Genomic DNA, 11,267 nt, shown 5'->3' with positions numbered 1-11,267 from the left:
AGTTTTGGCTTATACAATGACATCACTGTCTGCAGAGTTACCTGCTATCGAAGCAAGAAATTACAGCATTCAGCCTCGAGACCTGACGGAGTGGGTGGAGGGATACGGAGGTCATTATGAAAATATCTAAGGGTGTTCAGGTAAACAAATTTTCAAACGGCACCCTCTCAGATTTCACGTTTCGTTTATTCCCTCGCGAGGATCGACGCCGTTCTACCAACGGGGCTTCCGCTTGTCTGAAAGGAGCAGTTAGTGCACGTCACCTTCTGTTGGGACGTTGCAAGTTCGAATCCCAATGGTATATGGTTGTATAACTGGTAGGGGTCGGAAGCAGATCAGGTCATGCTGAAAATGAGCGTTTTTGCTCATGCTGACATCGTGGCCATCCGATTTCTCTGTCTGAAAATGAGCGTAACCCCAGCTTTCTCTGTCTAAGAATCGGCGCCGTTCTCTCTCTCCTTCCAAAATTTACGTTCTCTCTCTCTCTCGTCGTCGTCGTCGTCCACGGTGAGTCTTCTCTCTCTCTCTTTGTGATTTTTTTTGAATTCTTTAATATCCAAAGAGTACGTACACTAAGCAAAAGGACAAAGATTCTAAAGGTTCGGCGCTTGGATTTCCATAAAAACCTGAAACGTTTCGTCTTTCGCTTGTGCTAAGAGTGCTGTTTTTTTGGGGTTGAAATCTCGTGGAAAGTTTTTTTTTTTTTTTTTTTGTGATTTTGATCATTCCTTTCTTTATATTCTGTTCTTGTTGATTTGAGATTTTGAGCTGATGTGTGCGAGGATGAGGTGAACAACGGGGGGGTTTGATCGGTGAAGTTCTCGTAGAGTTTGATTGTTCGAGCATAAGGTCAGGATTTTGGGTTAGGATCCTCCGGGGGATGTTGCTGGTTTCACGTTTTGTTTGATGTTTTTACGTTTTACGCTTTTGTTTGTGCTGAATATATGGCTAAGTAAGGTTTTGATCGGATGCGTTCTCTTTTCTCGTGTTTGGGACTTGATTTTTGCAAGGACCTTTATTCTTCGAGCGTAGGTGAACATATAAAGCTTGAATCTTACTACAGATGTGTCTTGTATTATGCTTGAATCATATTAGAAAGCCCTGCATATCGCGTACTTTTGCCTTTCTTTCCATTTTTTTCTTTGGAAAAGTTCAACTGAGGATGAAAACACGAGGTTAGAGTGAAGATTCATATTAAATCGGAGTTATTGTCGCTTATTGGAGCTTGTTCTCTGCTGTCTTTTGGTTTCTTTGAGTGGATGCCGTAATTTACAGTCCATGCCATAATGCGTTTCTGTTATTTTCCTTTAGTTTTGTTCAGATATTTATTTCAGCTCAAATGTGGCCCGATAGGGGCGAAGATTGTGGGTTTGAGTAGGCTACCGGATTTTTGAGGGTTCCTTTTTTTTTTTTTTTAAATCTGACTGTATGAATGTGTTCTACAAGCACGAGCTTATAACAATCTGCTCAAATATTGTCCTATTACAACATGTCGTTAGGTTTTTATAGAGTTTGAAAATCAATGGTCCAAAATTCCTTTTTTTTTTTTAGAAAAGCATAATCCAAGTGGAGTTTCCTAGCAAATGGACCATGCAGAACACATCTGCAGGATCAAATTTGAGAAATAAGTGCTGAAAAGCCCCAGTTGGTAAACAGCATGGATAGATTGTAGCTTGGGTTTTGCTGAATCTGAATTTAGCTTTCGTGTAGCTATTTTCATGATTATATGTGTCTTCAGAGAGATGAAGACCAATTTCTCATATTGCATTAAAACCTTTATTGATTTCTTCTGAGAGGAGCATTAAGACTTTATCATAAGAAAATCGATTTGATCAAAGCATGTTTTAAGTAAATAAGCTATGATAAACACATTTTTAGGTTTGTAGTAGGAAAAAACCCTGCAACAATGACCTTTTGTAACTGTTTAGGATGCTTAGGAGGATAAATCGGTCGCCACTTGCCAATTGCAGTGGGTCTCAAGCTTGTTTTTGCTGAACATCAGATTATTTAGTGTAAAAAGTGACGATTTTAGTTGAATTGAGATATTCTAAATATTGTGCTTTCTTCGATTTAATTATGTTAATTTCATGTCCAAGCTGAAGAAACGAGGATCCTATGGACAAAACCTCCAGTTATATTTTTGTCTTCCAATGGCTTGTAACCTTCACTTTGACTAAATAGTTGATTACTTGGTCAGGATGTGTGGATAAAAGGTTCAAATTTCAACATGGTGAGACCTTGAAAACTTGAGGTTTCTTTTTGGTAATATTTAGCATGATTTTGGAATTGAAACTGTGTCACAATTATGTAGATAATTTGGAGAATGAAATGGGCTATATACAGTACTTCATGGGTCGTTCCACAGCTTTTTTTCCGAAGCATTAACTGTTATAAAGGATTCTTTGCATATGCCGCAGTGTCAGTGTAGAGATTGTTGTAGCCTTCACCTGGATGATCTAGAAACTGACATGATCCAAACTGGTTGGTTCTGCTTGCCAAGGTGGCCTTATGCCTCTAGAGGGCATTCTCCATTGTTTTGGGATCTAGACCATATAGAAATTAGAGATCTTATGTGACGAGAGTTTTTTTTTGTAAGTGGGGCAGGAGGAGACCAATCTTTTCACCTGGGATCAGAACATGGTGTTTCATTGGCTCTGTAGTTGCCCTATTTCACTTGTTGCTAACCATTTGGTATATATGACTGCTGTTCAAATTGAGCAGATTGTTTGATGAAGATTAAAATTTGTCACATAAGTGCGGATGCTAGTTCAGGCATGAAAGGGTGACATGACAGTTTAAAAAAACTTGGATGTGGGTTGCGGATATATATTGGATAATCCAAGGGAACTCACAGCCCCCTCCAAACATTGGCTAGGCGTCGGTTGGTAAAACCCTTGAGGTCCTCCCTGCCCCCCAGGGAGTACACCCAGCGACCTTGTGGCAAGGGATGCCACCCATGGGTTTTGAACTTGTGACATCCCGTCAACTTTGTGACATTTACAAGTTGCCCCTACCAGATGAGTGGAGCCCTTGTGGGATGGTGCGGGGTTCATTGACCTTTTAGAAGTGTCTGTGTTACATTTTGATTAAAATCTATATCACAGGGATACACCCTTTTGGCCATTGTACATGTGCCGGATGGATATGGCTTTGATATGGTCAAACCGTATCCAGCATGATTTAACCGTATTCAACTCATTTTTGTCTCAACTAGAGAATATTATTTGGTTAAGGCTCTCATAAACTCTTACCCTTTTTTTGTCTACAACCATATTTGACTCATTTGACCATCATTTTAGGCTAAACTGTTGGTCAAACACTATCAAATTAAAGCTAAAAACAATTGACTCCATTGTGGAACAAGTTTGCACCTCCGACCAGACCACTTAAATCCAGTCTGCCACTATCATCAACAACATCTCTCTCTCTCTCTCTCTCTCTCTCTCTCTCTCTCTCTCTTGCACACACACACACACATATAGGGTTAATATTGGCAACTAATGAAGGTACAAAACTAATGAAGGTACAAAACTAATGAGCTAGAAATTATAGGTGCAAGTTGTATCGACTCAATCTAACCACATAGATGTGTTCAACATGGTTTGTTTGCTAAGGATCAAGCCTTTGATTGTGTTTTTCTTATGTAAAAATGTGATCTTTTGAGTTATGAAATTTTGGCACATTGTGGGCCATTGATTTTTGGACCCTTTTAAAAACCTAATTACTTGTCAAAATCACATGATTCAAAACAAGTTTCTTACTAAAAAAAACCATGTGGATCACATCCGTAACATTTGATCTACAAAAAATTGGAAATTTTTGAAGAAAAAAGTGATTTGTACTCATTAGTTCGTACCTTCATTAGTATCCAATATATATATATATATACCCAAATCCTGTTTTACAGAAATTGCCGTTTGTACGATCCAAATCTGTCATATCCTGTTTCCGTATCCATTTCCCATTTCCATGTGACATTAAATTCTCTTTGCACAAGAACTTGTTCAGTAAGATTGGAGTTTCTTTGCACAAACCCTGTTATGTGATTATCAGCCGCTTCTATAAATCTGCTTCGTAGTTTGCTATGTGATAGATCGTATGACTGTCATTTTGGAAATTCTTTGTATGAAATGGATGTTAAGGACAGAACTTGTAAACTTACATGTAGAAAAACTAAAGTAACAACAAACTTCGATTTTTATTTCTCTTGTACATCTGGAAGTTCTTGGTTTAATTTCTTTAGTAATATGAGAGAAAGTATTAATAAATAGATAATCATTAGTTCATCTCCAACAAAGGAATTTAAGTCAGGTATAATTTGGTCATTTTAATTTCTGTTTTTTTTCCAATAAGTAATGCTTCATAGGATGAAGTTGTTTTATCCTCACCATCTACAATGAAATATGTGCTTTTCAATTCAAGACTCACATTTTGCTTTCTTCAAGTACGGCTTTTAAAGTTGATCATGTTAGAAATCTGCTTGATCATAATGGATGAGTTAAACAAGAAATTAGCTTGTGAGACCTCATTCTAGATGTGTTATGGTTGTCTTCCTTCGAAACAAAAACCTCACTATTATCATTTTACATGGACATTGACTGATTCATGTCTCTTTTCTTTTCTGTGTTTGGCTTTGGATGTCAGCTGTTTTCTTAGATTATAAGATGGCCGCTTTTGTTTTTTTTTGGGCTATCAATCATTTTAATTATTACAAGTCTTCTGAAGTGGCCTCAGAGGGTCACTGGCAGGATTTTTCATTTTGTATTCTTGCTTACAAAGATGCTAATTTTGTATCCTGTTCCTTGCCGTTTGTGTTCTTTTCCTACCAAAATGTTCTTTTTTCTTTTAATATATGCATTGTAAAGCATGTCTTTGGAACTTTTACCTTCTAATTTAATACTCTTATCGACATTTGACATTTAAGTGAATTGTTATTCTATAGTTTAATTAAAGATACAAGGATGCCTGAATTCTCGAGTAGCGCTGCTGAGAACTTCTTGAATAGCATAGTAGAAACTATTGCAGAGAATGTTCCTAAGCAGAAATCAGTAAGCTTTTTTGAGGAAGATAATGCAGTAAAGTCTCAGTGTAATAGACTTTTTGGACGTGAGAAGCCAGTCCACAACCTCCTTGGGGGTGGCAAATGTAAGCTACTTTTTCTGTTCAACTATTTACCCTAGTCATTACAGTGGTCTTCTGCTGATTTTCCTTTGCTCATTTGCTGGAGCAAACAGCTGCAGATGTCTTATTATGGCGGAACAAGAAGATCTCTGTTGGGGTGCTGACTAGTGCTACAGCTATCTGGGTTCTATTTGAATGGCTTGATTATCACTTGCTATCACTCATCTGCTTTGGGCTAGTCATTGGTATGTGTATTCTATTTCTATGGTCCAACGCTTCTGGGTTGGTTAACAGGTAAAGCCATTTCTATCATTATCATAAGTATTTTTATTAAAATATTTTAACATCTCCAAAGAAGTATAATACTGAACTATGCACCTTTGATTAATTTTTTTTATCTTCACAGGTCTCGATCACAAGTCCCTCGTATTGTTTTGCCTAAGGAGCTATTTGTGAACATAGCTGTTTTTGTTGGAACTGAAGTTAACCGGTTTTTGGAGTTTCTTCAAGATGTTGCAACTGGAAGAAATTTGAAGCAGTTTATTCTGGTATAATATTCACTGTCTGCTAAAACTTTCCTAGATGATGGATGGATATATGCATGTAGTAGCATTCTTATGTGTTTTTTAATTTCCCTTATTTAAGCTATTCAGTTATTTAAGGAAGGGATAAGTGAAGCAGGAATCTGCTTGTTTAATTGAAACCAGAGTATTGACTGGGCCAAATTAAGTAAACCTGATGCTAATTCACATTATGTGCCACTGGTCTCTGTTTGCTTTTTCACATGTTCAGTTCAAGTTGGACTGCTTGTTTATACCTTCATATATTGTTCTATCACAAATGGGTGTGACACAGCAATTCAAGAAACATGAGTGCATATAAATTGCAGGCGAAACTAGACTTGGCCAGGGTTGGCTGAGTCCAGTTTCAGACAGAAATGGACCCGGGTGCAGTTGGCCACACTTGGGACAGTAGAAGCTGTGTCCAAGTGCTCATGTGTTGATATGAGTGCGATGCCTTTTTAGGAGTGTCCATGTAACACAGATCTTATTTTTGTTTAGCATTTTTCATGGTGTAGATCTCATTCTAAATCATATTTCATTTGAGTTTTTAGCTTTACAAATAAAACTGTTGGTTATGGCCTCTCCTCAATGCAAACATTGGCTTGATGGCCTTGTTCTTTCTCTGAGGTCTATCTGTTGCTAGGGATGAGTTGCTTTTAAGTAAAACTTGTAGAAGTGTCTCCAATGGAGGCATCATAAAGTTATTGGCTGGGCGACATGTTTCCATTTCGATATACAGGTTCTTATGCTTTCCAGGTTTATTTTTCTCAAGAACTTTTTTGTTTGCTATTGCCTTCAGCATCTATGGGTTCCACCTTTTAATATTATTGTGCAATCTGAAATTTGAAAAATCTTTCTTTAGGTTGTTGCAAGCTTGTTGGTTGCCGCCATAATTGGAACGTGGTTTAATTTTCTTACTGTAATTTATGTAGGTAAGAACCTTTTCCCTTCTGCATCATCATATTAATTAGCTTTTGGAAACTTATTTACTTATCCATGTTATTTCAATAATCTTTGATTTCTGTCATCTTGCTTAATGGGGGGTTTCGGCTGGAACAAATTCCATTCAGTGGTAACTCAACCTGAGTATTCTCTAACGATACTGGGGAACTGATCATCATTCTTAACAATCAAGAGCTTCGACTTTGGCTGTTACACTATGTTTGCATTTTGTTAGTTTTTCTATGATATTGTGTCTTTCCTTTTCTTTGGTTCCTCTCTCTCCTATTTAATCTATCTTGGGCTATATCATCTAACCCCAGGGCCGTTCAAATGTTAAAAGTATAGATCAGATAAAACTTAAATTTCTCTATGAAATGAGCAACATATTGTAGCTTTCCTTGTCTCTGTTTTCTTCTTTGCAAGCAGGGTTAGATCAGTGCCTATTACTACAGATGCAGATTTGAAATGAAAACCCCATGATTGATACTTCATCTAATGTGCCCCATTAATTGGTCTAACAATCAGATGCTAAACTCATTATACTGCACTTTTGGGTACATCATGGTTTGCTTTGGTCCTGAGTTGCATTTTTCATGGCCTTAGTCACATGCTAATTTGTGCATCTCTACTTTCTGGTGGTGAGAAAGGCGAGGATCGATTTGGAAAATGACCTAAGGCAGGGACTATTTTGCAAATCGTCGTGCAAGGCAGGGACCAATTTGCAAAAAACCGTAAAAATTATTAAAAAATGAATTGAAATAACACGTGAATTGGCCCCTTTTGAATTGGCTAAGGGCCGATTTGATCTGAATCGGCCGATTCAGACCGATTTTAACAATACATTAAAGGTGAGCATTCCAAGTCCGTTAGTGGCTCGACCAGGTCTAGCTTTAAACATGAAGTGCTGATCCAGATGGAAAATATAAAGCAGGGGTTGGGATGAGCACATAAAGTATTAGTCTTGCTGGACCAGGGAAGGCTGGAAGCTACAATTTCATTTTCTATGAGATTCTTCATGATTTCATCTGATAATTCAGAGCTTGGAAGCCACTGGTCTATGGTGTCCCCAGTGGAGAATGTTTAGGATAATTCATAGCTTGGATCGATTTTCTGTACAGCTCTTGACTACTCCCAGGACAAATTTGTATATTTTGGGCCCTTGTGTACTACTATCACTAACAAACATTGATATAATAATGTTAATGTTTGCCACTATTACTGTCACATCTGAACTGTTCATGTGATCCATGTTCTAAACCATGTCTTGAAATTGAGCAGGGTTTGTTGCTGCTCACACCTTGCCGGTGCTGTATGAAAGATACGAATATCAAGTTGATGGGTTTATTTACAGTGCATTGGGAGAGCTTCAGCGCAATTACAAGAAGTTGGATGCAGGTGTTCTGAGCAAAATACCCAAAGGGAATATGAAGCACAAGAAATTTGATTGAATTATCTGTACATAATCCCTTCATTGTTTATCCTACTCGTTACATCTTACCAGCTTTTAATGCTGTATTATTTTTGCATGTGATGGTGACTTTTTAGAACTACATATTTAAATGGAAAGCTGGATTTGTATGTAAAGATCATCTAAACAGGACCAACTTCTCCACGTCTATGGTCTCCTCTTGGATCTTATTAGACTCTGGTGCTATTTATAAAGAGAAAAAATTGGTTTATGTGATTCTTCTAGTCTAACCTTTTGGTAGATTTGCTTTTGCTCAAAGGCAAAACTTGATTCAACCCCATGCTTTAGGAATTGGGATGTAACATTAAGGCTGCATCTTGCTCATTCCGGAGGTAATGGGTTTCAAATTGATTCTATTGGAAGAAGTGAAGAAAACTGATGGCGCGGTTGAGTTTGTCCTTGTAATGGGCTCATAGCCTTCGGATCAGGCATCACGTAAGAATCTTTAGAAACATAACTGTGCTTGGGACCCACTGATTGCATCTAGTGAATGACATCCACTCACTGGATCTTGTCAAACAACTTGGTGGATTACACATTGCCAAAACGTTGAGCTTGGGAGCAAAAATTGAAAATGATTCCGTTGTAATTGTGCTTCATTAATTCAAGTATGCTCGTCTGAGAATTGAAAGATGTGTATTGGCTTCTTTTCTTTGGATTTCCTTTTTCAGTAAAAGGAAGAAGCCATTGCTTTGGTTTGGACATCTTGTTGCAGGCTGAGAGGTGCCAAGTTAACCGTGGCCCTATTTCGTTATGTGCCTTCTGCCCACTGAGGTTCGTTTCCTGTTAGCATCGACTTTGTGGCAAGGGATGCACACTTAGGCATCAAACTTGTGATATCATTTTCAACTTGAATGTTTTAAGCCGATCCATCTAACAAGGTGTGCTGCTCGTGTGGGCCTTTTTTCAAGTTTTTATAATGCATGCTATTGTGTAGTTTTAGATAGGAAGGGACATTGGTTTGGATATGTAATTGGTATTTGGACTGAGCTGGGCTTGAATCCACAGACATATATATGTGGACTATACATGGTAGTTTTGTACCATGAGATCATATAGTGGTACACACTCCTGTTTGCATAGATCTAGCCACTAAATGGTTAATCTAACTATACAGATGTGTTTAGCATGATTTGTTTACTATATGAGAAGGTTTTATCATGTTTAATATGTCAGAATAGTTTATTTTTTGCGATGGTAAAAATCAATGGCTCACAACTCGTGAAAATAAGGGTGGTTTAAAAATAGTATAAAACATCATATTTGAGACAACTTTGACACATGAAAGTAGTAAATTGCATATGCTAAACATGATCCAATGGTTGGATTTTGCTTTTGGAGCTTGGATCTATATAAATAAAGTGTGTGCCACCATAAGCTATGGTGGTATGGTGCTACCATAAAAGTGCTCATATATATGTGTGTGTGTGTGTGTGTGTGTGTGTGTGTGTGTGTGTGTGTGTTGATAAAAATATTTGAAGTTGAAAAAGATGGGACTTACCCAAATTCGTGAAATTCTCTTTGAAATCATAGGGGATGCCTTTGCAAACTTCGACCATCCTTGGATTGAAAGGAAGGTAAAGACAGGGTGGGTTTCTCAATCTCCGTAGCTCGAATTGTGCTGCCCCAGATTCCAATATACGAATCAAAGCTAAAAACATATATAAATACCTAATCCAAAGACTAAATAAAATTGAAATAAGTAGATTAGGGATCTGAAAGAATATATTTTTAGACTCGAAGATTTGTTTTATCGTTCAAGCTCATTTCTGTCTGTTAGCTCTTCATGTATACATGAGTACTCTTCAATATGGAGTCAGAACAACGTACCAGCAAGGCATAGGTAGACGTGTTATTATAGGGATACCACTTGTCACAAGGTCAAATTTTGCTCCTGAAATTTGCCTTGTGCCGGCACGAGGATCACCGCGACCTCGTTTGGTCTTTCGGTAGCGAAAGAGTCTCTTTGAGACAAGCTGAAGGTAAGGGACACCAGGGAATAATGGGCAACACCCACTCTTATATTACTCTCACATAGAATGCAATTTTCTGAGTCTGGTTTGCTTCCTTTTTCAATGCTCAGACCTTACATATTTATAGTGTACAAGGGTCGTGACCCCAAGCACCAACTGACACCATCCTTGCACCTCTTCGGACCGGTACCCTTTCAGTTACCACACCCCCTCATAGCTATGGCACTGAGCCTTCAACCGCTTTTGGTCGCACCCCTTTGCGAACACGAATGCCTCCTCACCGCATGCCGTTAACCATTTTCGATCGCACCCGTGTGCCACGCCCTCCCAGCTCACCTGCGCAGGTGCCCGGAAGTGTTACCGCACGATCTACTGCAGTTGTGTCTCAGCTCCATTGATATGTCGCCTTATTGAGGGTCTGACAAGCCTCCCCCACCAGATGAATCCAACGCCCTCGTCGGATTGATCTTTTTTAGGTAGGCCTGGATCAAATCCTCAAACTGCCATAGAGTAGTGTTCTTCTCCCAAGTTGCTTTCTCTATCGGGAGTCCTTTCCATTTGACTAGGAAGTAGGTCCTCCGTTTTTTTTTGCTTTGGCCATCCACCCTTCTGTCCATGATGAACTCAGCTTGCTTCCAAAACTGTGTCTGTATGTTTGGTGGAGCACGTTGTGGCACCATCTGCGAGGGTTCCTCCGAGTCTTCATGGTACTCCTTGAGAAAACTAACATTGAACACTTGATGTACCTTGATCCTTTCTGGAAGTTCTAACCTGTAAGGCAAGCAACCAATTCGCTTGGTTACCCTTAAAGGCCCATCATAATGAGGAATGAGTCCTTTGTATGTCGTCTTCCTTAGGATCTTTTTCCAAATCTCGTGAGTGAGTTTCAACAATACTCTATCCCCAACTCAGAATTCAAGTGGTCAATGCCTCTCGTCTGCCTACTTTTTCATCTGCCGGTTGGCGCTTGCCAAACAATCTTGTGTCTCCTCTATCCTTTCATGCCACACTCTTGCGAACCAGTATGCCGCAGGACAACGACCCTGGTCCTTCTGCTTCACTATCTCATAAGGAGTGAAGGGTTGTTGTCCAATCGCCAACTCGAACAGACTCTGACTAGTCGTCGAGGTCTGTTATAGATTATAGCAAAATTGAGCAATGTCCAACAAATCCACCCAATTTTGTTGGTTGGCCAGCATA

At 38.8% G+C, this 11,267-nt stretch overlaps 1 protein-coding gene across 2 annotated transcripts; it reads left to right on the top strand.

Moving 5' to 3' along the window:
* The first annotated feature begins 377 nt into the window (after window positions 1-377).
* On the top strand, window positions 378-8,305 carry LOC149834433 (reticulon-like protein B8). 2 transcript variants are annotated; one of them, XM_090010127.1, is made up of 6 exons: window positions 378-507; window positions 4,943-5,145; window positions 5,235-5,415; window positions 5,528-5,669; window positions 6,547-6,616; window positions 7,905-8,305. In XM_090010127.1, exons 2-6 carry the CDS (start codon window positions 4,962-4,964, stop codon window positions 8,072-8,074), a joined length of 747 nt encoding a protein of 248 aa, XP_089866253.1. In that variant the 5' UTR covers window positions 378-507; window positions 4,943-4,961; the 3' UTR covers window positions 8,075-8,305. The 2 variants fall into 2 exon arrangements, with proteins under 2 accessions (XP_089866253.1, XP_089866254.1); XM_090010128.1 differs by lacking the exon at window positions 378-507 and adding an exon at window positions 580-599.
* The last annotated feature ends 2,962 nt before the right edge of the window (window positions 8,306-11,267 follow it).

Source organism: Nuphar pumila, chromosome 6, assembly GCF_984573655.1.
Source record: "Nuphar pumila chromosome 6, dmNupPumi1.hap1.1, whole genome shotgun sequence".
NCBI classification, from domain to species: Eukaryota; Viridiplantae; Streptophyta; class Magnoliopsida; order Nymphaeales; family Nymphaeaceae; genus Nuphar; species Nuphar pumila.
The sequence above is the reverse complement of the archived record's forward strand: the minus strand, read 5'-3'. Positions and strand labels throughout refer to the sequence as shown.

Excerpts from the sequence above, each read along its gene's own strand:
- LOC149834433 (XM_090010127.1), top strand. The coding sequence starts at position 4,962 with ATGCCTGAATTCTCGAGTAGCGCTGCTGAGAACTTCTTGAATAGCATA. Across the intron at positions 5,146-5,234 it reads CCTCCTTGGGGGTGGCAAAT|CTGCAGATGTCTTATTATGG; the intron begins GTAAGCTACTTT and ends TGGAGCAAACAG. Across the intron at positions 5,416-5,527 it reads GCTTCTGGGTTGGTTAACAG|GTCTCGATCACAAGTCCCTC; the intron begins GTAAAGCCATTT and ends TTATCTTCACAG.